Below are 25,552 nucleotides of genomic sequence, written 5' to 3' on the forward strand. Positions count from 1 at the left end.
TTCCTCTCTGAAGTAAATATAAAAATATCAATATAAACTGATATAAAAATATATATTATTTTAAAATTTGATTCCAAAAGAACTTAAGGTGCTTTCAAATGTAAATGTAACTCGGCAAGGGGTGTTCTGAGCCATGATCCACTTCTCCTAACTCCAAGTCTGCCTATTTTTTAAATTATATGTCTTTAAATTTGTTCCCTAAAAGAGAAATGTCCACATTATTCACTAAATTAGACATTTTAAAATATGTATTTTTTAAGTCCAGCTTTCTGAAAAAATATTACAAGCTACTAAAATGATTCACAAAACATGACTATAAAGTAAGATGGGTTGTTTAATAATTATAGAATTTTAAAGAAAGAATACACTACCTCATTCAGAAAGTTATTTTTTTAAAACAACTTTTAGAATTGAGTTGGATTTAAAGAAGTTCACAAAAAAGACAATAATTCAAAGTAAAATTAAGTGTTAAATTATATTTAATTTTTAATTAAAATAACAAATTAACAAATAGATGGACAAAAGTTGGTTTATAATTATAATACAAATAAATATAGTAATTAATTAATAATGCAAGAATAAACTGTTTCACATACTCACAACTGTAAACCTTCTTTGCCCATCCCATATACTTTATATACTACTGAGTTTATATATATAACTTAGCTTTAAATAAATTATAATAATATTATGATGTATAAATATCACTGGAGTAAAACATAATTTTTATTGTGTTTTATTTTAACAAAGGTGGTTTTAGTAAAATATTTAGGTTTACTAATAGAAGTTAAGGTTCCTCCTGCCTATATTTGATATAATATTTACTTTTAGAAAATACACTAGGTATTAAATTAAAGTCTATCAATCATTGTACTGTTAGCAATCTTCCAAGGCTTTAAGTCAAGCATATCAAACTAAAAGGCTAACACAGGCCAAATAAACAAGGTTTAACTTTAAAGAAGAAAGCTTCAATTTTCCTAGAAAAGTAGGTTTATTTCTCTAGAGACATGCTGAATACAAAGGCCTGAAATAAATGAGTAATCATTAACATTAAATAATAGAACATTTTAATAAAAAGTAATATATTGTCTTGAATATTGACTTAGCAGACACTGAATAACTGTATAAATTAATAAGAAATGCAAATAAACCTATTTTTCTTGTACTCCAAAAGCAAAATATTTCCGGTTGCACACACCAAACAAGTCAGTCCAAGACTAATGACATGGCAATCAGCTGCTAAAATATTAGCTGCTAGTATTAGTGGAGAGAAATGGTGCACCTGTTCATAAGGTGCGTAAGGGAAACGAGTGCAACATGATTATAGTAATCCATCATTAGCAAATGTTGTAGTTCGTTATTCATTACTAGTGGCCCAGTGCACAAAATTTATACAGGGGGGACGGGGAGTGTCCCTCAGCCCAGCCTGCACCCTCTCGAAATCCAGGATCTCTGGCTCCTAACCACTCACCTGTCTGCCTGACATCCCTAACTGCCCCATCCTGCTGGCCTGATCACCCCCAACTGCCCCCACCTGCCAACCTGATCACCTTCAACTGCCCCACCACCACCACCCTGCTTGCCCCCAACTGCCCTCCCTTCCTGGCCTGATCACCCCTAACTGCCTCTGCCTCAGTCCTGCCACGGTAACTTTGTCTGGAAGGACGTCCAGAAGGTCTCCCAATTCAATTAGCATATTGCCCATTGTGGGCTGCATGCAGCCTTCAGGCTGCGAGTTTTATCAATATATGCTTGCTTTACGTCCATGCAAACATTTTCTTAATGTAGAGACTTGATCATCCTTTTTCTTTTCTTCCCCAATGTCTCTTAGATTCTATAAGTTGTTGGATGAGAGATCAAGTCTGTTTGATTTAACGTTAACTCAAAATGCAACCAAAAGCTTCAGGAACTGTCTAATGGTATTTCTCATTTGTTACTCTGTGGCATATTTCAAATTATAAGGCCATGTTTAAGTTTATTTTTGTCCCAAAGACGTCAACTTCTATAAGCATTCTCTAATTGGTTCTGATCCAAGAGAACCAATGAGCAATCCCTTGGAATTTCTTGCATATTTTTATATAGTCTTACTCTCTGACTGTACATATGTTATTTCAAATACCTGATTAAAAACTGAAAAAAAATAAATCTTTTTAATAAGCTTACCCATATATATATATTTTAAATATTCAGGCAATTGCATTTTCACTTGTTTTGACTTAGAGGCATCCTATTGAAATGTTAATTTTGGCATTTGAATAAGTTCATTCTATCACTTTTGTTATAAAACTATTTCTAAGATAATTATTTGATGGTTCTTCCCTTTAATTTTTAGCAGTTTTACTGAAATATAATTCATATACCATATAGTTTACCCATTGAAAATGTATAATTCATTGGCTTTTAGTATATTCACAGAATTGTGCAACCACACCTCAGTTTAATTTTAGGACATTTTTATTCCTCCATTTGCCATCATTCCATATCTTCCAACCTCCCAAGAATGGCCAACCTCCTGTGGTGTCTCCCCTCAGCTGGCCAACCTTCTGACCCCGATTGGCCCTATCGAGTCAGGGTAAGATGGGCCCGGATTGGCCCTGATCAGTGACCAGGTTGAGGGACCCACCCATGCACAAATTTATGCACTGGGCCTCTAGTTCTATGATAAAACCAATGAAAGATAGTTTTTCTGACAACTATTTTTTAAAATGAAACAATTGCAGCTTAGTTCAGGAAATTCCAGAAACACGAGAAATGAAATCTGGTCAAGCTTTAATGGATTGCTTATTTTGATATGTATTTTGCTGTGTGTTTTAATAGAGTAAAAAGGCCATAAAGAGTATCTTACAGAAATGCACCTATTTACCAGCCCTGGAGCCGTTTCTCTATGATGCTCCTCCCAATATTCTAAAGCATGTGGTTGGACAGTTCAGTAAGGTAAGAAGTGCTCTTAGCCTGCAAGGAGGGGAAGAAAATGAAGATGAATTAACTTGTGTTTTCTGGTGAATCAATGTTTTCTATACGATGGGGGCAGGGTTCTCCCACTTTCATTTATTGTATTGACAGGGATGGAAACACAAATTAATAAATTCACACATACACAGTCCACACTTCCTTCTTTCTCATGGTCTATTCACCACCTTTTTTAGTGTTCTTGGGAATAAATAGTATGTCAACACATGAAACCTCACAATATAACTTATACTGGTAACGTTTAGTAATTCCCCTGCTGTCTGTTAGATTCACTCATCTGGGAACACTGCAAGGAGCTTATGAAGAAAACAAGAACGATCTCTGAGGCACTGAATTATTCTTCCCAAAGGTCATGCAATTACCAGAGTCCTCTCCGACAGTCATTTGAAGTTAATTGAATTATTTTATGAACAATTTAAACAAATGCAGCTGTTACATTTCTTAGATTGGTACAGATTAAAAGTAGTAAAGTAGGAAGGTCAGGTTGCTAGCGGTGGGCAGCAGCCAGCAGGACTGACTGCTAATGGCAAAGAGAATGACCGCATTGCCACAGCCACTAATGGCCAGGATGGTGACCCTAATCTACCAAGAACTGGTTAAACTGTGCTCAGGAGCCTTGACTTAAGAAAAATTAGTCATTGAAGTAAATAAAAATAAATCAGTGAAATTTTTGAAATGTTAGACAGCTACAATAAAAAAGACAGTACCTCATATTATGTACTCCTATAAATATGCCTATGGGAATATTTACTTCAGACAGAATTTTGTGTTTTCTTAATGTAAGGATACCAGAACATTAGAAAGAGATGGGAAAGCAAGGCATAAGGTAAAAAGATAGTAGTTTACTGTGCCTGGGGACAGACATAGGAGGCATGAAAACTCTCCAGACCAAAGAATATTTAAAACTGATATATCTGTGGGCCATTCCACTTTTTAAAAATATATGATAGTGAAATCTTTTACTGTCCAGGTGATGTGTATTAACATTCTATTAGCCTGATCCTTTTGTAGTTTTCAGTATTTGTTAAATGCCTACACGTACCCTGTGAAGCTTTGAGAGATAAAACAAAAAAGAGTAAGACAATGTTCTTCAAGGGACTTTGCAATCTAGCTGGGGAGACCAGAAGAAACAATTAGAAAGTACTTCAGTGTGGGAGGCTTCATAATGAACTTTTCTAAAAAGAAGGAATAAGTGGATGTAGTCTGAGGTATTCCTGGGGGGTTTTAGTGGAGGAAGTGCAAGTGAATAAAAGCTGGTAGTATTTAAGAAAGAGTCAGAATGGTGGAGATAGAAAGGGTGTTCTGTCAGAGGGAATAGTAGCGAGGACCACAGAAGGGAGTAGGAATCCCCACATTGAGAAACCCCTTTCCAGGACCTTCCTTGTCTGGTCAGCTGCTGTCGTGCATAATCAGTTCCTTCATCTGCACTGGCTCTTTCTTCTCAGCACACACACACATCCGCTATCAAGCCCAGTGACTTTTTGTAGTTCTTATTGGCTGCTTCTTAAAATCTTAAAATCTTCTCTTGGGTTGATTTCTCAACTTTCCTGATTCTTCTATCTCTTTAACATCTCCTCAGTTTCCTTTCCCTGCCTACTCCTTCGTACTTCATTCCTTTGTTGAACGTTAATTGAGCATCTATTAGGCACCAGGCATTAGAGAAATAAATTAATGGATAAATGTACAGTTTCTGCCTTCATGACATTTATGTGTGCAGACTGATCATTTAAATGTTTTGTGGCAAGTGTATGGGGCTTAATACAATGCCATGAGAGAAAAAAAGTACCTGTCATCCTGGGAAAAGAGAGTAGGGATGTCTCGGAGGAAGTTTCTTAAAGGAGGTAACACCTGAGCTGAATCTTAAAAGACAAGCAAGCATTAGCCAGGAAATGGGGGGAGGTGCGTGAAAGATGGAAGGGCATTCTAGGAGAGGGAACAGCATGGACAAAGGCAAGAAATGGCCTGTCATGTACCCTTTGAGATTATTGGACAAAATTTTGGATAGAGATTGGTGGGAAAGGAAGCTGGGTCACGGAAAGCTTTCTGCACCTTGTTAAGGTGTGTGCCTTTAATTCTGTAGGTAGTGGGAAGATGTTGAATGGGGGAAAGCAAAGGAGACACAACACTCTGTTTCATGTACATGAGTGGATCTCCATTGCCTTTGCTCATTTTCATTGCCTTTATTCCATATGCACAACATAAAAAGTTCATACATTTCTAAAAAGACTGAATTTTACCTTTAGTCACCAGCAAATTTAGGCTCATTATGTTACAGGTATGGTAGACACACATTCTCTCTTACATTTTCTCAGATATATTATTGCTTTTCAGCAGTAATACTCCCACTTGGAAAAGCAAATCTGACATCTTAATGTGCTTCCCTTTTCAAGGTGCTGCCGCATGACAGCAAAGCTCGACGACTGTTTGTAACAAGTGGTGGGCTTAAAAAGGTTCAAGAGATAAAAGCCGAACCTGGGTCTCTTCTACAGGAATACATCAACAGCATTAACAACTGCTACCCAGAGGAAATAGTAAGGTGGGAAAAACAGACTTTGAGATGTTCAAAACCAGAATGTGGTTTTTCTGTTTTCAAATCTATATTTTATATCCACTCTGTCAAAATATTGCATGAAACTAATGCATATCTTCACCCCTGCTCTTGATCACTTTCTCCCCCTCAAATTAAATAATGTTCTGATTGGCACACACATTTCCAAATTAAACTGGAATGGCATTTGAGACATTTCTGTACTAATTTAAGAATGCTTCACTAAAAAATACCCAAATACAGAGTTCAAATTAACTTAATCTTTAATTTATTATATACTTTTATTATATAGGATATACATTATGATTTAGAAAAGGGCCTGTGGATTCTGATTTTCATAGTTCCCCAGATATATAATTAAGCTCACACTTCTATTAACAGGAGTATTACAATAGAAAAAGAGATATGTTGAGTGTCAAAAAGAAAACAATCCATATTTGAAAAATAAATAAATAATGTTGTCTATGATATGCAGGTGTTTTATGGTAATGTAGGAGGAAGCTACTTTTAAGATTAATTTTTTTAATGAGGTTGATTTGAAGAGGGTTAAACCTAAGCCTCAGATCTTGTAATCCTAAAAGAGAGCCATATCACTAACCCCAAAATAATTATATGGAAAAAATGCCCACAACACATGCAGAATTAAAGGCCATATTTTTCTCATCCTATACTTATTATTTACTTTCTATAATTAATATTAGAGAATATAATTCCAATTAAAAAATTTTTTTATCCTATATAATAAAAGGCTAATATGCAAACTCTTTTCCCTGACCAGGAGTTCAACTGGGAATTCAATTAGGGGGCAGGGCTGACCAGCCAACTGCCCAGGGCCCCTCTGCCCAGCCAGCCCCAACCCCAATCGGTCCCCTGCTTATACACAAATTCATGCACTGGGCCTCTAGTAACGTATAAATGATTCTCCCTATTTAATATTAGTGATTCTTAATACATATGGTAACATTGATTCTAAAAACACAAAAATAATTTTATTTAAGATTAAAATTTGTCTTCTGTTCACATATATTCTACAGATAAATTCTTTCTAAAGAGATAAGTTTATGCCCTTTGGAAGTTTATGAGAACTCCTTGACCAAAAGAGTTCCAATATACCCAAGGAATAGTATATCATAAAATGTATTTCTACTATATATACTTTACAAATATATCGAAAAGTTTATATAACACTAGAGGCCTGGTACATGAATTCATGCACCAGTGAGGTCTCTTGGCCTGGCCTGTGGGATGGAGATGAAACCGGCTCCCTGACATCTCCCAAGGGGTCCTGGATTGTGAGAGGGTGAAGGCCAGCCCGAGGGACCCCACCGGTGCACAATCAGGGCCAGGGAGGAACATGGGAGGTTGGCCAGCTGAGGAGGGATCGCAGAAGGGCTTCAGAAAGTGTCCAGCCCGTCTCACTCAGTCCCGATTGGCTGGGCCCCAGCAGCAAGCTAGCCTACTGGTCAGAGCACATTCCCTGGTGGTCAGTGCACGTCATAGCAAAAAGTTAAGCAGCCTTAGCATATCATTAGAATATTATGCTGTTTTTGGTTGTATGGCCGACCAGTTGACCAGGCACTTAGCATATTGGGTTTTTATTATATAGGATATACATTATGTGTAAAACTACTAAATGGAGAAAATATAAAAATCTTTTCTCAAGAAAAAAATACTTTTTACACATTTGCACATCCCTTTTGGAAGAATGTTATTTTGGTAAGTTTAAAATAACTTCCAATACAATTTTCTAACATAAACAAAATTATAGAAAAATGAAAACTAAAGGGCCCCCAAATGAAATGGCCTATTAGAATTAACCAATGGGCCGAAACCGGTTTGGCTCAGTGGTAGAGCGTCGGTCTGCGGACTGAAGGGTCCCGGGTTTGATTCCGGTCAAGGGCATGTACCTTGGTTGCGGGCACATCCCCGGTAGGGGGTGTGCAAGAGGCAGCTGGTCGATGTTTCTCTCTCATCGACGTTTCTAGCTCTCTATCCCTCTCTCCTCCTCTCTGTAAAAAATCAATAAAATATATTAAAAAAAAAAAAAGAATTAACCAATGGTAAAGAACTTTCTTGAACAGAAGTTGTCTTTCTACACCTATCCAAGATTATTTTACAGAGCACAAAGGGAAAAAAAAAAACAAAAAAACCTCTGTCATGTTAGAATCTAATTTGATATTTTGTCAAAATACCATTGTAAATTTTTCACTTCTAATATTCTGTGATCTGGTATTTTATTTTTAAAACTAGAGGCTTGGGTATGAAATCTGTACACAGGTAGGATCCCTAGGCCTGGCTAGCATTCAGGGCCTATCAGGGCCTTCCAGCTGTCGGCCAGGGTCTCCTTTCCCTGCTGCCAGCTGCTATCCAGGGCCTCCCCTAATTCTGTAGTGCCCGTTGGTGGTCAACACACATCAATAGCATGTGATCAGTCTCCTGGTCAAATTCCTATGGGGGCAATTTGCATATTAGCCATAGATAGATAGATAGATAGATAGATAGGCTAATTATCATGAAGAATTTTGGTTAGCTGACTTTTTCAAATTTCTGATATATTTTTAAAACATTAAAATGGTGTTTTATAGAAAATCTTTAAAACATTGTTTATGAATTCTATAAATGGTGTTTTATAGAAATCTTTAAAACATTGTTTATGAAAAGAGACAATATAACCTTTAAATGGTTTTATTTTTATAATCATATTTCCAATTTTAATAATCTTTAAAATTTTCTAATAAAGGTAGTTGGTATGATTAGAGAGGAGGCACCCAGGACTAGAGGTTAGAAGATTTAAGTTCTAATCCTCATTCACACCACAGTCAGAGATATTTTTGGAACTCTTTTGTCTTTTGAATCTCTGCCTAAATAAGGGAGTGGAAGATGCTTTTAGGAATCTTCTAATCTGGGGAGAGAAGCATGCATGCAAGTCTTCCATTTGGCACATTTCTGGTAATGGTAACTGTATAATAATCCAAATTCTACATGGATCTATGGTAAGGTTAATTCAGTTATATTCTTAAAAGCCATAGAGAGCCCTAGCTGGTTTCACTCAGCCTGCAGACTAAAGGGTCCCAGGTTTGATTCCTGGCCAAAGGGACATGTCCAGGATATGGGCTTGATCCCCAGTTGGGGGTGTGCAGGAGGCAGCCAATCAATGGTTTTCTCTCATCATCGATGTTTCCATCTCGCTCCCTCTACCTTCCTTTCTGAAATCAATAAAGATATTTTTTTAAAAGTTTGAACAACTATTTTTTTTAAAGCCATAGAGAAATAAAGTGGAATAGCAGTGGTTGACGGGCAGGAAAAAAGGAATTTCATCTTCTTTTTTGGAGGTTCATTTCAATTCCTTTATAAGAATATGTGGTTAGTACCTACCATATAGTAGCACAATTTTTAAAGTTTGGGTTTTTATTTGTAATCTACTTCTTGCTATTAAAATTAAAAAGTACCTTTCTTGTGTCTGACATATTTATAAGGCCGAGGAAGGTGAGGTTTACTTTAAAATTTGTGACTAACTCAGAGAAAGCAGTTGTGAATTCCTCAGTGTATGAATACTTTGAAGAGATCCACTTGTTGAAGGACTTTTCTAGAGTAAGAGGCTTTTAGAGAAACAGCATTCTTTAAGGTAGCTTTTTACGTTTGTAGGTATCTGTTTATGGCTACCTATAAGAGCACACTATTGAGAAAATACAGCTCTTTAGTCCTATAACTTGACAAATTATGGAATAAATTAGTATACTCTCAGTTATGAATTTTTAAGTCAAGCATCCAAGGATAAAGATAACTAACAAAGGACAACGCAGTCTCGAACATTAGGTTTTATCTGGAGAAAACACCTTATGAGTATTCGTTATTTTAAGTGTTTTCTAAAGTTTTAAATTATAGTTTAGTTTTTTAGTCATTTATTATATTCCAGAATGTCTGCCAAATTTTATTTGACATATTTTATATTCATGTAAGTTCTTTCCATAGTATATGAATCATCCCACAGTATATTAATCGATATATTTAATACTTCTATACTGTCTTTTATAAAATGTTCTATTTATAAATACAAATTTATAGATGCCCAAGAACAAATAAAATCAATTAACTTCCTAGGTATGTATGATGTATATTTGTAAAACACTTATGAAATAGTTCTGTAATATGAATTATGCTCCCCAAAATTTTTTTTTGTTTGACCAGACCTGATTAAAACTGCTTTGTGAATAATCCCTACGACAATCTGAATGCAGGAGATGGTTAGTAATGATAGATTGTGTTGTCTAACTTATTATAAAAAATCTATTTGTTATGAAGATTAAAGCAACATCAGTCACTTGACATAATAAAACAACTTGCTTTAATAAATACTATCACTGGGTCCAAGTATCTTACTTTGAAAGTATCCATTCTTTGCCACTGCATTGAAAACCCTTAAGTGTTTTATTTACCTAGCACAATCTTGTGAGTTGGTGTTCTCTCTCTCTTTTTTTTTTAATCCTCACCTGAGGATATGTTTAGAAAGAGGAAGAGAGGAAAGAAGGGAGAGAGAAAAATATTGACCGGCTGCCTCCCATATGCACCTCAAATCTGCAGCCTCAGTATGTGCCCTGACAGGGAATCGAACCTGAAACCTTTTGGTGTATGGGATGCCACTCCAACCAACAGAGCCACATGGCCAGAGCAATGTTCTTTTTTTTTTTATTTTATGTTTTTATTGCTTTCAGAGAGGAAGGGAGAGGGAGAGATTGAAACGTCAGTGATGAGAATCTTCATCAGCTGCCTCCTGCATGCCCCCCACTGGGACAAGCCCCAACCCAGGCATGTGCCCTTGACTGGAATCGAACCTGGGGCCCTTCCATTCACAGGCTGATGCTCTATCCACTGAGCCAAGCCAGCCAGGGCAATGTTCTTTTCCTGAAAGGCTCTAGCCTTGTGCACAAGCATTACTGGAGCATAATTATTCAGAGGTTTGATGCTTAGAATTACTTGAGGTAAATACAACCTTTTATTGAATCTTTTATGCCTCCTGGGCTAAATCTTTTTACCAGTATCTAATATTTTTTTTCTTTTTCAGGTATTATTCTCCTGGATATTCAGATACACTTTTGCAAAGAGTGGACAGCTATCAACCACTTACTAACTAAGCAAAGTTATATTTATATATTCAAATTCACAGCAGAGTAATTATGAATAGTAGTTAAATAAAGGACTTCCTAAATATTTTAACTAGGTATACTCTAGATTTGTTCAATGTAAAGTACCTTTAGGTAATATTTTCAAATTTATGTAATACTTTAAAAAATAGTGACTTGACTATGTGAGAAACTATTCATGATCTCTTACAGAGGATTGTCTCTACAAGTAGATATAAAGACATTAAATAATTTTATGGCATTTGTTATTGCTCTTATTAAAAACCACACACACACACACACACACACCTCCAACTAGAGACAGATAAAAGATATTAAAAAACTTAGTCATTTTGGCCAATTCTTCATAGGCTTAAACAAGGAAAACTGGGCTTACAAATTCTACAGTAGGTTATAGAAAGAAAATAGTTTAAAGAGGAAACTGATTGACAGAAGCACAAAGACTCTAATGCTGGTGACATAAATGCATTGATGTAGCACACAGACTCTGTGAATAACCTGTCATGGATAATGAAAAGGAAACTCCTTTCATCCCGTTTTCTAAGGTCTTTTCTTACCCTACCTACACTGTTTCTTGCCTTCCCTGGCCAGAGAAGATAGGTCAGCATTAAGCATTATGCTTCTGCACACAAGCTTTCCATTTTCATAGAAAGGTTTCTTAGTCTAGCTCTGCTCATGAATAAACAAGGAAGCAGCCATGTAAAATAAGTAATCAGTATTCCTTTGTCCTAGCTTCACTTTCCCAACTCTCAAAAGTCACATTTTCAGAGATTTAAGACATAATTTGGAAAGAACACCATTAGGCTCAGATTTTACACGTTTCTTCATTCACTTAATGGAGCTCAAATGGGATGAGAGGGGAGTTCAATAAAATTTTAAGTAAAAACAGCATTAGAATTGTCCCTTTCATTTTTCCTATCCAGTGTGCTTCTGACCTTGAAGAATATGTGATTAGACTTAGGAATCTTGGTTAGTTGGTATGTGTGTATCTTTTTATCTAAAGTAGGGGTGTCAAACTCAATCAGAGAAGGGGCCAAAATCTAAAATCCAGCCTAAATCGCGGGCCGAATGGTTTACTGAACAGTCATAAACTGTCATTGTGATGGAAACGCAGCGCAGTGATGACAGCGCAGTGCGGGCCACATTGCAAGGCCTGGCGGGACGGATTTGGCCCGCGGGCCTTGTGTTTGACACATGTGATCTAAAGGAAAAGTCCTTACATGAGCTCCTCTGGACAACTGGAAAGGAGTGTGAAAACCTGGGAGCTCCAGCCCTGTGTTTCTAATCCATCTGGCTTTCAGGTTTCATTCTATTTTTATTCCTTATTTACTGGGTATGCCTATAATATTTGGCCTCCCTTGTTCCTTTCCAGTTCATTAATAACCAGGTTATTACACTCGGGGGAGGGGAGGGAGGGACACATCTCTTGTAACCTTATAAAGGAGAAACAGACAGGGTCTGTCTTCTTGTAACTGCTTCCTGCTACCAAGGGGTGAAAACCTATCTGTCCCAAGGTTCAGAGGTTCTTCTCCATCTGCCAGAGGAAAGGGGAAGCAAAAAGGAAAGGAGTTCTAGTGCAGAGAAGAGGAATTTTGCAAAGTCCAGGTGAATCTAGTGTCCCCTGGGAGGTGACATGGATGATGACTTTTTGGACAAGCTGGAGTCCTTGTAGCCTAGAAATGACCAATTTGACAAGGTTAAAAGACACAATTGAAAAGTGAGGGGGGGAAATGAGGAAACATCTAAAGGTCTAGTGAGAGGCAAAACCCATTTGATAAAGGGAAAGATTAACTTAGTTTCCCTGATTAGATTAGAGTGGATTCCCTGGAGGTAGATGTGTGTAGCTGTCTGAAGTCTTTTTGTTCTCCAAAGTTTATCTTAATTAAGGTAAGGAAATATACTGAGATTTCCCCCATGAGAAACTGTGGGCCCTCTTAGTCTTTTCTGTTGTTTGAACAGAAAAGTTTCAAGTGAAGCCGATAGACCATTCATCTTTCATCGACTTAGTCTCATTGAGTCTCATTTCAGAAGACAGTGATGTAGACAGTTTCTAAAGTGAGGCCTATATTTTGTGACCAAGCACTCAGGTAAATGAGGACATAGGCACATATTCTATAACAGAAGCAAGAAAGGTTAATGTACACAGCAAATCATAAACCAATTGCAAAGATTTCTATATGCAAAGCTTTGCTGGAATGAAAGTAAGCAGTGACAATCTCATAGATTGCAGTTAGAACATCTCTGGTGATGTCATTAGATGCTGTATGGCATACACAGACACAGACTTAAAAACAAAACTTTGAAGACAGTTAACTGCACTGGAGACCAATACACACAATTGGGCATTATAGTTTTCATTGAAACACAATTTTTCTCTCTCATGTTTAAGAAGATTGTATTAAGTCCAGTTTTAGTTTGACTTATTTGCATAAACACAAGAGTAGCAATTGATCAAATTTGTTTGCCTAGAATCTTACTTATTTATAAGGAATCTGTAGATTGACTTTTAGTCAGCAGTCAGCCACTCACGGCAGAAACCAGGGACCATTTTCCACCAGGCTATGCCCAGAACACCTATACATTTGGGTCAAGTCATTACATCCTTGAGGTCCCCCAAGGTGTTTTGAAGTTCGTTTAGTGTTGTATTTCAGGAAAGCAACCTTCAGTCCTTCCCTGGAAAGACTGTCATGAACCATGTGACCAAGCAAGATGTCAGGCCATTTTTGCCAATGGCTTTTGGTTGGCTTTGATCAGTTTGAGGGTCAGTCTTGATTTTGTAAGGCATTTTGGTGACATCCAGAATCCAGGCATGAATCTCTCTTCATGTCAAAGTCTTGGTCAATAAGACCATAGTTTGGAACTGGTCTTCTTGGATTTATACAAAGAAAAGTGTTACCATCACTTATCAATTAAGCACTGCCAAATTCTTGAGGGACAGGTAGGGAGAAAAGCTAAAAGTAAGTAATTAGTATTCCCGAGATTGGCAAACACATTCCATTACTTTTAGAAACATGGGCTTTTTTTTTTTTTTTACTCCCAAACATACTGACACTTAGAGACATACTTCCATGGTGACAGGTATACAGCAAAATTCAGATTCAGCAAACCACAGGTGAACTGAATTAAACTGATTGACTTAGCTAGCTCAGGCTCAGATGAGATTTGTTTATCAGAATCAGCATTCCAATAGATGATTCAGACAAGCCTACTGGAGACTAGGTGTTAGCATTATGGAGGCAGACAGTTTTTTGGTCTTTAGACAAACCCAAAATAAAATCCTATTCCAGAGTGGGGACTTTTGAGGAATGGAAGTTCTATTATTGCTGATTTCAAGGATTTTCTTCATAATACAACAAGGAACTGAAAACATTACAATGGTTTATTTGTAATTTTAATTATTTGCTCCCCTCCCCAATCTTGAAATGGAAACATGCTTTAAAGGACCTTATGATAAATGTGGAGATCATTGTGAAACTCAAGCCTTGGAGTTAAGTAAAGGGGTTGTGAGTATCACTGCTTTCTGAACTTCGAAGCAAAAGACAAGGCATATGCCTTCCTAAACATACTGCTCTCTCTGATTTCGGGTCCATTTCCCAATTGTTTTGGGCTCCAGAAAATATCAGGACTTCATCAGATAACTCGTCAGAATGAGATCTACAAGATTATTTTATACTAAAGGCCCGGTGCACAAAATTTGTGCAGAGAGTGGGGGGGGGGGTCTGTCCCTCAGCCCAGCCTGCACCCTCTCCAATCTGGGACCCCTAAAGGGATGTCTTACTTCCCATTTTGTTATGATCCCAATAGGATCGGGCCTAAATGGGTAGTTGGACATCCCTCTCACAATTCAGGACTACTGGCTCCCAATTTCTCGCCTGCTTGCCTTCCTGATTGCCCCTAACTGCTTCCACCTGCCAGCCTGATCACCCCTTAACCACTTCCATGCCAGCCTGATTGATGCCTAACTGCTCCCCTGCCAGCCTGTTTGCCCCTAAGTGACCTCTCCTGCCAGACTGGTCAACCCCAATTGCCCTCCCCTGCAGACTTGATCGCCCCCAACTGCCCTCCCTTGCAGGCCTGGTCCCTCCCAACTGCCCTCCCCTGCTGGCCTGATGGCCCACAACTGCCCTCCCTTGCAGGCCTGGTCCTGCTGAACTGCCCTCTCCTGCTGGCCATCCTGTGGTGGCCATCTTGTGTCCACATGGGGACAGGATCTTTGACCACACAGGGGCAGCTATCTTGTATGTTGGAGTGATGGTCAATCTGCATATGACTCTTTTATTAGATAGGATGAGTCACCCCAAATATAAAAGCTGGTCTAAAAGGGAAAACATTTGACTTTAAGGTTGTATTAGGAATAATGTATTTATCAGATTATAATCACTCGTTTCTCTTCACTGTGAAAACCAGGACAACTCCATTGCCTAACTTCCTTGTCTGCGCTTACACCCAGCTCTCTTGACATGGGGCTCCCTGCTGTGGCTAGTCCCCTGTAGTCAGTCAGCGATGGGAGTCTGGGGTCAGTTTAAGAACCTGTGCTCCCCAAAGACTTATCCATCACAGCAGTGACACTTGAGGGGCACTACTCCTGCAGTGGATGGGCGCATCTGGCACATCGGGCACCCCTGTAGGTGGACTTTCCTTGGCGCTTGCCATCTTTGTGTGCTCCCACAGGTGTGGCAGCTCAGCCAGAGCCCTGAGCCAGGCTCATGGCTGGCAAGCACAGTGATGGTGGTGGGGGCCTCTTCTGCCTCCATGGCAGAGCTAAATTCGGGAAGTGGGACTAAGCTGTTAGTTGGACATCCCCCGAGGGTTTCCAGATTGCCAGAAGGCACAGGCTGGGCTGAGGGACACTCCCCCCCCCCCCCCCCCCAGTGCATGAAATTCATGCACTGGTCTCTAGTTGTGTAATGAAACATATTGACATTTTGAATATCTGCATAACTCAGTTGATCCAATACTTTCAAATAATCAATGAATACATAAATACTTTTAAAGATTGTCAGTTTTAACTTCTAATACAGTAAAAATATTGATAAACACAAACAAAAGCCCTTTGGAATTCTCAATAATTCTAAGTTATTGTTATGAAATAAAGTATGGAGATCAACTTAAGAAATTTTCTAAAACAGGTAATTTTTTCTTTCCTCTTTCTCCACTGTTTCTCCACCAGGTTTCAGCCTTCCTCTCAGAGCTGACCAACAGCTGTGTGTATTGGGAAGAGGGGTGGAGAGGGGCGATATAAAAAGCCGGGCTTTATCAGTAGAAAGGAATCGAAGATTTTCAAAAGCTAATTCTGATTCTGCCCTTTAAATTTCAGATGGGCACAAACCCTTAGTAAAGCCACAGGCGTGAACGGCCAGAGGAGCGGGCAGAATTCCGCAAACATCGCAGCTGGGAGTGGGTCTGAGGGGCAGTTTAGGGGAAACGCTGCCAATATCTTGAGTTTTCCTGCAAACACTTCCCCCGCCTCCCTCACCGCTTCCTCCCTCCGGCTCCCGAGAAAGGAGTCTAGGGGAGACCCGGCGGGGCCGCTCCAGGAAAAGGGGGGAGAAGGCCTCTCGCTAACCCCGCGCCGCCCGCACCCCTCTCAGACCTCCCGACTCCCGGGTCCCCTTCCGCCCCCACCAGGCCCCGGCCTCCCCCAGCCGCCGGGCCGGAGGACCTCCGCCTTCACAGCGTCCACCTCGCAGCCCGGGGTCAAACTCGAATTTCCCTCTCCAGGTCCTTGGCCAAGTTTCCCCACCCCCAGCCCCCACGGTTACAGAAAATCCGCCAGAAACTGCGAGCCCAACAGGGGCCGCTTCCGGCGGAAGCTGAGGTGAGCGACAGGAGGGAAGAGAGCGCCCCCGGCGCCTGCTGTTGACGGAGCCGCCGTGGATGAGCGCCCCCTGGCGGCGCCCTCCTGAAGCGCGTCTGTAGTTTCCATTACAACAGATGGAAATGTGGACCAGAGGAAACACGAGTCTTCTGAGTCATGTAGAGGTCGACATATTTCATTTTTAATGACACTATATCTGCTTGTACCGAGTAGTTCAGATCCAGAAATTGCTTCGCAGAACATCTCAATTTCTGTATGCTGAATAAGGCCAGATCCTTAGTTATCACATCAGAGTTTCTGAAGTTCCCTGCTTGCCAAAATCAATGTACTAGAGAGGGAGAAAACCAGAACTATACCACCAGCTCATGAATATAAAGTGGAAAGGTGGTGTTCATTGCTAGACTGTTACATTCCCTATAAAGTTAAGCAACTACATCCATTTAACTCTTTTTTTGGAAGTAAATTTGTCTTTCTCAGTTGTATGCGTATTGAGTACATATCTTAGTGATAATTGAACATTTACTCCAAGCTGAAATAATCTTTTTGGTTGATCTGTTCAGCAATCAAGATTTTCAGTGACATGATTGAAGACATAATCAGAAATCTTTTTTTCTTTCTTTCTTTTTTTTCGGTCCAATCAAAGAAAAAAAATAAATTGGGGAGAAAATTACACCAGATATCTTATGTTTAAAAGACCCTTAAATTTGTTTACAATGCATTTATTTTGGTTGTAAGCCACTGAGTCTTCCTTTAAAAATTCTACTTAAGTCATCACTGAACAATATATGACATGTTTTTCCCAATCAAAAGGAAAGAAATATCATTCATTTCAGTTCATTGGTAATGGATAAAATGGTTTATCAAAATAAAAGATGAGATAGAATTGTTCATTTAAATTTAGATTTTATTGTATACGTGTGTGTGTGTGTGTGTGTGTGTGTGTGTGTGTGTGTGTGTTGGTTATTTTGCCTCTAAAGATATCTGACTTTTGCCAGGAATAAATGAATATAGAAAGTAATTCTCTTTCTGGATTAAAATGATTTGCTAATTTTTTTAGAGCTTTTGGAAGCTTAAGATATTTTACAAAGAAAAAGTTCTTGAACTAATAAGAATGTAATATTCTTACATGGATATCTGTTTCCCAAATAAGGTTAGGGTTAGAGTTAGGGATTAGAGTTAGGGTTAGGGTGAGGGTTGCATTAAATTCAAACATGGGGGTGAGAGGTCCTTCAGCCTGCACCCTCTCACAATCCAGGATCCCTCACTCCTAACTGCCCGCCTGCTCACTCCTTACCACTTGGCTTGCCACTGCTTAGCCCTTCCGCAGAGGCAGGAGAGGCTCCTGCCACGCCGCTGTGCTCCAGGCTATGAGCCTGGCTTCTGGCTGAGCAGCGCTCCCCCGTGGGAGCGCACTGACCACCAGGGGCCGCTCCTGCATAGTGACCGGTTGTTCTAGTCATTCCACCATAACAGTCGCTGGGGTTTTATAGAGAGATTAGAATCCCTCTGGGGAGGGGTGGGTGAGTCAGAGATTCAGTCTTCATGGAGTCCTGAAAGGCAGGAGTGAAGGAGGGGGCTTGTGTCTGAGCACTGCCATGGGTGCCTCTCAGAGTGCTCACCCACTCACAGTGACATTTCTATCATTTATTTTTTATCTTTTATTTTTAGGGATGCATATATCTTTTCTGTTTATAAAAAAAAATCTTTAGCCGAGACCGGTTTGGCTCAATGGATAGAGCGTCGGCTTGGGGACTGAAGGGACCCGGGTTCGATTCCGGTCAAGGGCATGTACCTTGGTTGCAGGCATATCCCCAGTAGGGGGTGTGCAAGAGGCAGCTGATCAATGACTCTCTCTCTCATCGATGTTTCTAGCTTTCTATCTCTCTCCCTTCCTCTCTGTACAAAATCAATAAAATATATTTAAAAAACAAATCTTTATTGTTGAAAGTATTACAGATGCCCCTTTCCCTCCCCCATTGACCCTTTCTAGCCCACCCTCAACCCCCGCCCCAGGCTTTTACCACACCATTGTCTATGTCCATGGGTTATGCATAGAAGGTCTTTGGTTAATCTCTTCCCCCTGATTCCCACGTTCCCTCTGAGATTTCACAGTGTGTTCTATGTTTCTATGTCTCTGCAACTATTTTGTTGAACAGTTAATATTATTCATTAGATTCCACGTATAAGTGAGATCATGTGATACTTGATCATGTGATACTTGATCATGTGATCTTTCTCAGACTGGCTTATTTTGCTTAGCATAATACTCCATATCCCTCCATGCTGTTTTAAAGGGTGACATATCCTTCTTTTTTACTACTGCATAGTATTCCATTGTATAAATGTTCTACAGCTTTTTTGTCCACTCATCTACTGACAGGCACTTGGGCTATTTCTAGATCTTAGCTATTGTATTATTATAAATGATGCTATGAACATAGGGGTACATACATTCTTTCTGATTGGTGTTTTGGGTTTCTTAGGATACATTCCTAGAAGTAGGATCACTGGATCTATCAATTTCTTATTGGAAGGGGGCCATTTACCTTTGGATGCACCCACATTCAAGTGCTTGCTTTGTGTGGTTCTACGACAGGCAGGTACCAATGCTATCTGGGCAGTCAGAGCCAGTTCCCTGGAAATTCATAGTGGAGTTATGTCAGTGGCATGCTGGATCCAGACCAGTCCATTGTGACTTGCAAGAGCCCATTGCTAAATTTTAAAGAATTTTGTGAGTCATTAAACATAGCCATTATTAACAGTTAAATTATTTATTTATAATTAAACACATTACCTGTGTGTAAAGAAAGGTAATAAATACACAGAACCTATTACTAATTAAATTACTACATTTTACTATTTTTTTATGCTCTCGGAGTTAGATACTGTATAATATGGCTACTGCATAGCTTTTACCCATTCCACACTTGGAGATGTCATACTTGAAATCAACCACAGTGGAAGAATCTGTGCCACAAAAATTGGCAAATGCTACAAATAGGGACTTGACTTACTGTTTTGTTGATTGTATAAATTTTAAAAATTTATAGAAGAAATGTTCAGAATACAGACCAGAGTTTCTCAACCTTGGGCCAAATAATTTTTTTTTTTTAAGGGGGAGGGTGGTCCCTGAGTCTATAATTAGATGCTAGTAACACACCTTCTTCAGTTCTGACAACCAAAAATGTCTCTGGACATTGCCAAATGTCCCCGAGTAGCAACATCTCTCTCTACTTGAGAATCAATGACATAAATTAAATATGAAAGTGCTATGTCTGTAGCTATTACATAGCAGAGGACAAAGTCTTGAGGAGATATTCTTCCAGGATTAGAAAACTATTATCTGATTCAGTTAAGAAGTTTCTCACATTATTGACAAGCAAGGGAAGTTCGAATATACATCTTCGTGTTTCACTTTTGTCTTATTCATTAATTTATGCAAAAATAGCAACCAACGTTCATGTTAAAGCCATACTCATCCATCACAGATTGGCTAGGGATACGCGTTCTGCAAAAATCAGTTAGACTAGCATTTTGTGAGAATCAATTGGTTATATGGAATTTACAATAAAGATATTGTGCCATTCACTATTACTTATAAATTGTGTCCTCCATATTATCTATATCAGTAAAAAATACATTAATATATCCACACACTTATTTTCCTCCAGAGAGCCAGTTTTTAAACATTTACCTGCACAGCATCGTCCATTATCCATCTCCCATGTAGGCTTTGCTAAGTGGTTTGGCAAAGAAAGTTGGAACATCAAGACAGGAACAAAACAGATTTGCAAGAAGAATCATGAATGACATGCAATGAAGAAAACCCTGAGGGCCCCTGGGTTTCCGGTTCTCTACTCCGGTCCTTCCTGCAGTCTAGTTTGCATCTTCACACCAAAATCTACTACCATCTTCCTACCTTTATAAAGGTGCACTTCCCCCCCCACCCCCACACACACACACATTTTTACATTTCTTAATTCAGGATGCGCCTCAACAGTGCATATGTTTGTAGTGAGGGCTATGATATTCTGTCCAAACACTCTCTTCAGGGCCAACCCCCAAGTTTTGTGTATAGGGAGCCCACCGACATTCTCTCTCCAGGCATAGCCACAAGCTCCAGGGACCTGCCTCAGAAATAGTGATGGGGCCCTCACAACCAGTGACTGCCTGACATGGAGATTTCGAGGCCCAGGACCATTGCTCTAACTTAGGTCAATTTTAAGTGGTCATTCTAGCTCCAGAGCTCCCCATGGGATCACAGGAGTGTCTGTTGCAACCTCATTTCAGTCCAGTTTCTCCCTCTGCCAAGTCCTGCCTTCCTCGATCTTACAAAGACATCTCCCAAAGCAGTCCCTAGGAAACCACAAACACTTGTATGCAAAGAAGAGAAGTGCTTTGACAGGTAGACATGGATATTCTGGCTCATTTGTTAGGGAACTATTCAACTGCCATTCTAGCTTGCACATCAGTCATTTTTGTGAACATGATTAGCCAGAGTTACTCCAGAGCCTGAGCCAAGCCTGGTTACACCAGCAAAATAGCATATACGGATGTTAAAAGTTGAGAGGCAGGGCTTGGATCCCGGTGAATCTACAAATATCAATGGCCCGTGAAGCTGGCGCTGAGAGACCAACTGACAGTCCCCACTGACATATTTTTCTCTTGAGCTTTCACAGTGATCCAAAGAGGGAGACAGCCCTACAGTACATCAGCCCCCTTCCTTCCTTCTTGCCATTTCTTGTCAACTGTGCTCTCCCCTTTTATTCCCTGTCCCAAAGCTTTCACACTGTTTTATTAGTGGTATGTGCAAATGAATGAAATAAAGAGGGCATTCAGGAGGGGGAAAAAATCAAGATGAGGAATAAGAAAAGAGAAATAACCAAGATACAAAAAGTATTAAAGAAAATATGATATATATCCTGTAAATCAATAGCAATAAATCCAGAAACCCAAAAGATGTGCTTTCCTAACATATCTTAATCTACCAAATTGTTCAATAAAAAATAGAAATTGTTCAACAAAAAGCAGAAAACTGAAATGAGCAATTACAGCAGAAAGAAGAGATGATTGTAGGTCTCCTATTTAAAGGGCACCAGATCCAGATGCTTTTATTGCTGAGATCCATGTCATCTTTAAAGAACAGATAACTCAAACATCCCAATATCAGAACCCCTTTTTTTTCTTAAAAAGGACCTAAGAAGACTTAAGAAAAGTTGCATGTATGTGGGTGATAACTATCAATATTTACCATACAGAAATTAAAACAAAAAAATGTAAAATGATTAGTTCATTTTAAAATAACAATAACAAACACAGTATGTACTAATTCAAATTACACATTATTGTGAAAAAGATGTTTTTCAGAAATTTTTAAAGAACAGTGGCATTGCCGAAACCGGTTTGGCTCAGTGGATAGACCGTCGGCCTGCGGACTGAAAGGTCCCGGGTTAGATTCTGGTCAAGGGCATGTACTGTGGTTGCGGGCACATCCCCAGTGGGGGGTGTGCAGGAGGTGGCTGGTTGATGTTTCTTTCTCATCAATGTTTCTAGCTCTCTATCCCTCTCCCTTCCTCTCTGTAAAAAAAAATATATATATATATATATATATATATATATATATATATATGTGTGTGTGTGTGTGTGTGTGTGTGTGTGTGTATATATATATATATATACACACACACACATATATATATATTTTTTTAAAGAACAGTGGCATTTTAAAAAATATATATTTTTTATTGATTTTAGAGTGAGGAAGGAAAAGATAGAAACATAGACCGGCTGCCTCCTGCACACCCCATATCTGGGAACAAGCCCACAACCCAGGCATGTGCCCTGACCAGAAATCGAACCAGTGATCTCTTGGTGCCTGGGTCGACACTCAACTACTGAGTCACATTGACTGGGCAAGAGTGGCATTCTTTTACACTATTGCAACCTCTATACTGTCTAGCCTAAATAAAAGAATCCTGAGTTCTCATGCTTCTACATTCAATCTGTTTAACATGCTATTTTGTTTGATGTATACAAAGAAAATCTAGCTTCACATAGATATGTAGTTGGGAAAGAGAAGAGTACATTAATCAGATAACTGTGGACATTCTGTTTTGATACTATATCCAAACATGACAAATGGTAGTTTTCTAAGAGCTAATTGCAATGTGGAATCTGAAACCATATCCACAAACTTTTCATACTATTACATTAAAAATCCATTGGCCTATTTTGAACTTTGAATGGATCTTTTACCCATGCATAATTACCATGCATGAGTCTGTTTCTATTTTGTTTGTTCATTTATTTTGTTCTTTAGATTTCACATATAAGTGAAATCATATGGCATTTGTCTTTCTCTATCTGACTAATTTCACTAGCATAATATCCACTAAGTCCATCCATGTTGTCTCAAATTGTAAGATTTCATTCTTTTTATAGCCAAGTAATATTCCATTGTATATATGTACCACCATTTTTTAATCCATTCATCTATTTATGGGCACTTGGGCTGCTTCCATATCTTTGCTGTTATAAATAATGCTGCAACAAACAAACCTCGCATGTATCTTTTCAAATTAGTGTTTTGGATTTCTTCAGATATATGCAGAAGTGGAACTACTGGGTCATGTGGTAGTTCTATTTTTAACTTTTTTGAAGAACCTCCATACTGTTTTCTATAGTAGTCTGACCAATTTGCAATTTGACCAACAGTGCATGAGAGGTCCCTTTCTCCACATCCTGCACATCATTTGTTTGTTGATTTATTAATGATAGTCATTTGTGTGAGGTGATATCTCATTGTGATTTTAATTTGCATTGCTCTAATGATGATTGAACATAAAAATAATACTCAACTGGTAGTTTCAGAGAGGAAAGAAGAAGGAGAGAGAGACTGAAACATCAATTATGAGAATCACTGATTGGCTGCCTTCTGCATGCCCCAGAGTGGGGATGGAGCCCACAACACAAGTATGTTCCCTTGACAAGAGTGGAAACCAGGACCTTCAATCCATGGCCAACACTATCCACTGAACCAAACTGGCTAGGACTATATGTCATTTTTTATGGTCTTGAATAGAGAAAATTATCCAAGATGTGTTTGTGTTAGTGTGCCCTGATGTTACACCTAGAAGCTATACTTCCAAAGTTTGCATTTCTCCCCTTGAATTCTAAGCCTCTTAACCATTCAAAGTGAAACCTGGCTGCTGTCTAGAATTATCTGGGAGCTTTAGGAAAATACTAATGCCCAGATCTTATTCTAGACCAAGTGTGCCAGAATCTCTCAATGTGGAGCCTGGACATTAGTCATTCTAAATCTTCCCAGATGATTCTAATGTGCATCCACCAATTTGGAATCACTGGTAGAAAATTAAACACCAGTTCTACAGTGTGAATATCACACATGTATTACAATATACTTTTCAAGTTATCTCTCCAGAAAAGATTTTGTCAAGTACATGCATACTCCATATAAGGTATAGCACTAAGTGTTGACTATAGTGCATCCTTTTTCTTAAACCCCCATAACACTTCTTTTATAATGTTCTTGTTGTGACCAATAGACTGTCTTATTGTGTAGCTATTTTTGTACATATTTAAGCCATATTTCAGTAACTACCTTACTTAAAGGCAAGAAATATGACAGCGCCCTTTAATGTCAGTACCTTGTTTATTGTCTTTCAGTTGCCCACCTTATAATTTCACCTTGGAATGGCCGGCCCTGCATCCATATTTCTAGCCTTCTCTCCCAACATACACCTTCCCTCTATTACACCAATAACCTTTTCCTATTTTCAATTCTCACCTCACACACTTTATTTTTGTTCTCATAGATTTCCATTTACCAATCATCCTCATTCTTTCAAGTGTTTTATCCCCAAAATATTACTGAAACAGCTTGACAATCCTCCCTCTCCCTCCATGGTTCATTCTACTATTTCTTTGCCTCATTCCTTTCCCCTATTACTTAACCACCTTCTTCTAATTTCCCCATTGGGGTATTAGCCCTAGTCAAAGGAATCAGTTGTTAAATGGGAGGGGTGTTTGGGAGCATTGTTTCTGATCACTTTTGGTAAAGTGTTCAAAGAAAGCTAGACCTTGAAAGAGAGCAAAGGGTGGCAGTTGGGGGAGAAGGACCTGATCATTCCACATTGAGTAAGCAGGATCGGGGATAGGAAGAGGGAGATAATATGGGCCATGGTTAAAATGCCAAGTGGAATAGGTAAGCCAAGAATACAGCCAGCGAGTTCAAGGATCCAGCCAATAGCAAGACAAGTTACAGTAAGGGACAAATAGAGAAAAGATGTAGGCAACCCAGTGCAGAGATCAAAGTCCATTAGCAAAACAAGGAGATAAATATGTATTTATAGCTTCCTAGTTTTAATGGCACTCCACACCTCTTTTTTACTGTACCCTCTCAGCCTTAGAGTGTTCGTACTTAAATGCTTTCTGAATGCTCGCTGGAGACCTTTCTCCAGAGTGTTATCAGGTTGGGACTTTATGGGACAAAGAGGTGAAAGTGTCTATGAAACTGCTGTCATTACAGTAGATAATAGGCTGTTATGTTAGTTTCTTATATGTGGTTCCTATTAACAGGGCTGGAGTAGAAATACCTGCCATTAGTAGGTAATGTCAGGTGTTGTGGGGGTTGGTATGAACCAGACAAACGTGTCAATTCTGAGAGGTGGAAGCAGAGATAATATTAGGGGTAAATGAAAGATGCTATTAAGATATATCAGAAGTCCATGCCCCAAGAGAAGAGTACAGTAGGAGGTAGGGGCAGGGAATCAAGAGCCAAAGGGATCCATACTACTTCATGCATCAGAGTGCAATCTTGAAATAAACATTTGGTACTCCAGGCTATACACAATATATCAGAGCAGCCATCTATTTACTTTGAACATTGGACTGATGGCTGGGGGAGCTGGCCAGTTTAAGGGCATAGGATCAAGTTAGTGTCCTCAAATAGTGCCCTCCTATCAGACAGGATAGGTTCCAACTGGGTTTTCTTCATGGAAGGTGGATTGCTCTTTGAGGTACATATGAGTATCCTTTGAGGTTCATTCTGTGTGT

At 39.0% G+C, this 25,552-nt stretch overlaps 1 protein-coding gene across 4 annotated transcripts in view; it reads left to right on the plus strand.

The window, feature by feature from the left end:
• Positions 1-10,732, plus strand: part of LOC118726998 (sperm-associated antigen 6) — a 38,043-nt gene extending 27,311 nt beyond the window's left edge. For 3 of the 4 annotated variants that reach the window (XM_036452420.2, XM_036452447.2, XM_036452430.2), the window contains 3 exons: positions 2,818-2,934; positions 5,361-5,506; positions 10,581-10,732. In XM_036452420.2, the coding sequence (XP_036308313.1) occupies positions 2,818-2,934; positions 5,361-5,506; positions 10,581-10,650 (333 nt within the window). In that variant the 3' untranslated portion in view covers positions 10,651-10,732. The remainder of the gene's footprint in view (positions 1-2,817; positions 2,935-5,360; positions 5,507-10,580) is intronic. The other variant, XM_036452455.2, reaches the window with a different exon arrangement.
• The last annotated feature ends 14,820 nt before the right edge of the window (positions 10,733-25,552 follow it).

The sequence above is a fragment of the Pipistrellus kuhlii genome, unplaced genomic scaffold (genome assembly GCF_014108245.1).
Source record: "Pipistrellus kuhlii isolate mPipKuh1 unplaced genomic scaffold, mPipKuh1.p scaffold_m20_p_1, whole genome shotgun sequence".
In the NCBI taxonomy this organism is placed as follows: domain Eukaryota; kingdom Metazoa; phylum Chordata; class Mammalia; order Chiroptera; family Vespertilionidae; genus Pipistrellus; species Pipistrellus kuhlii.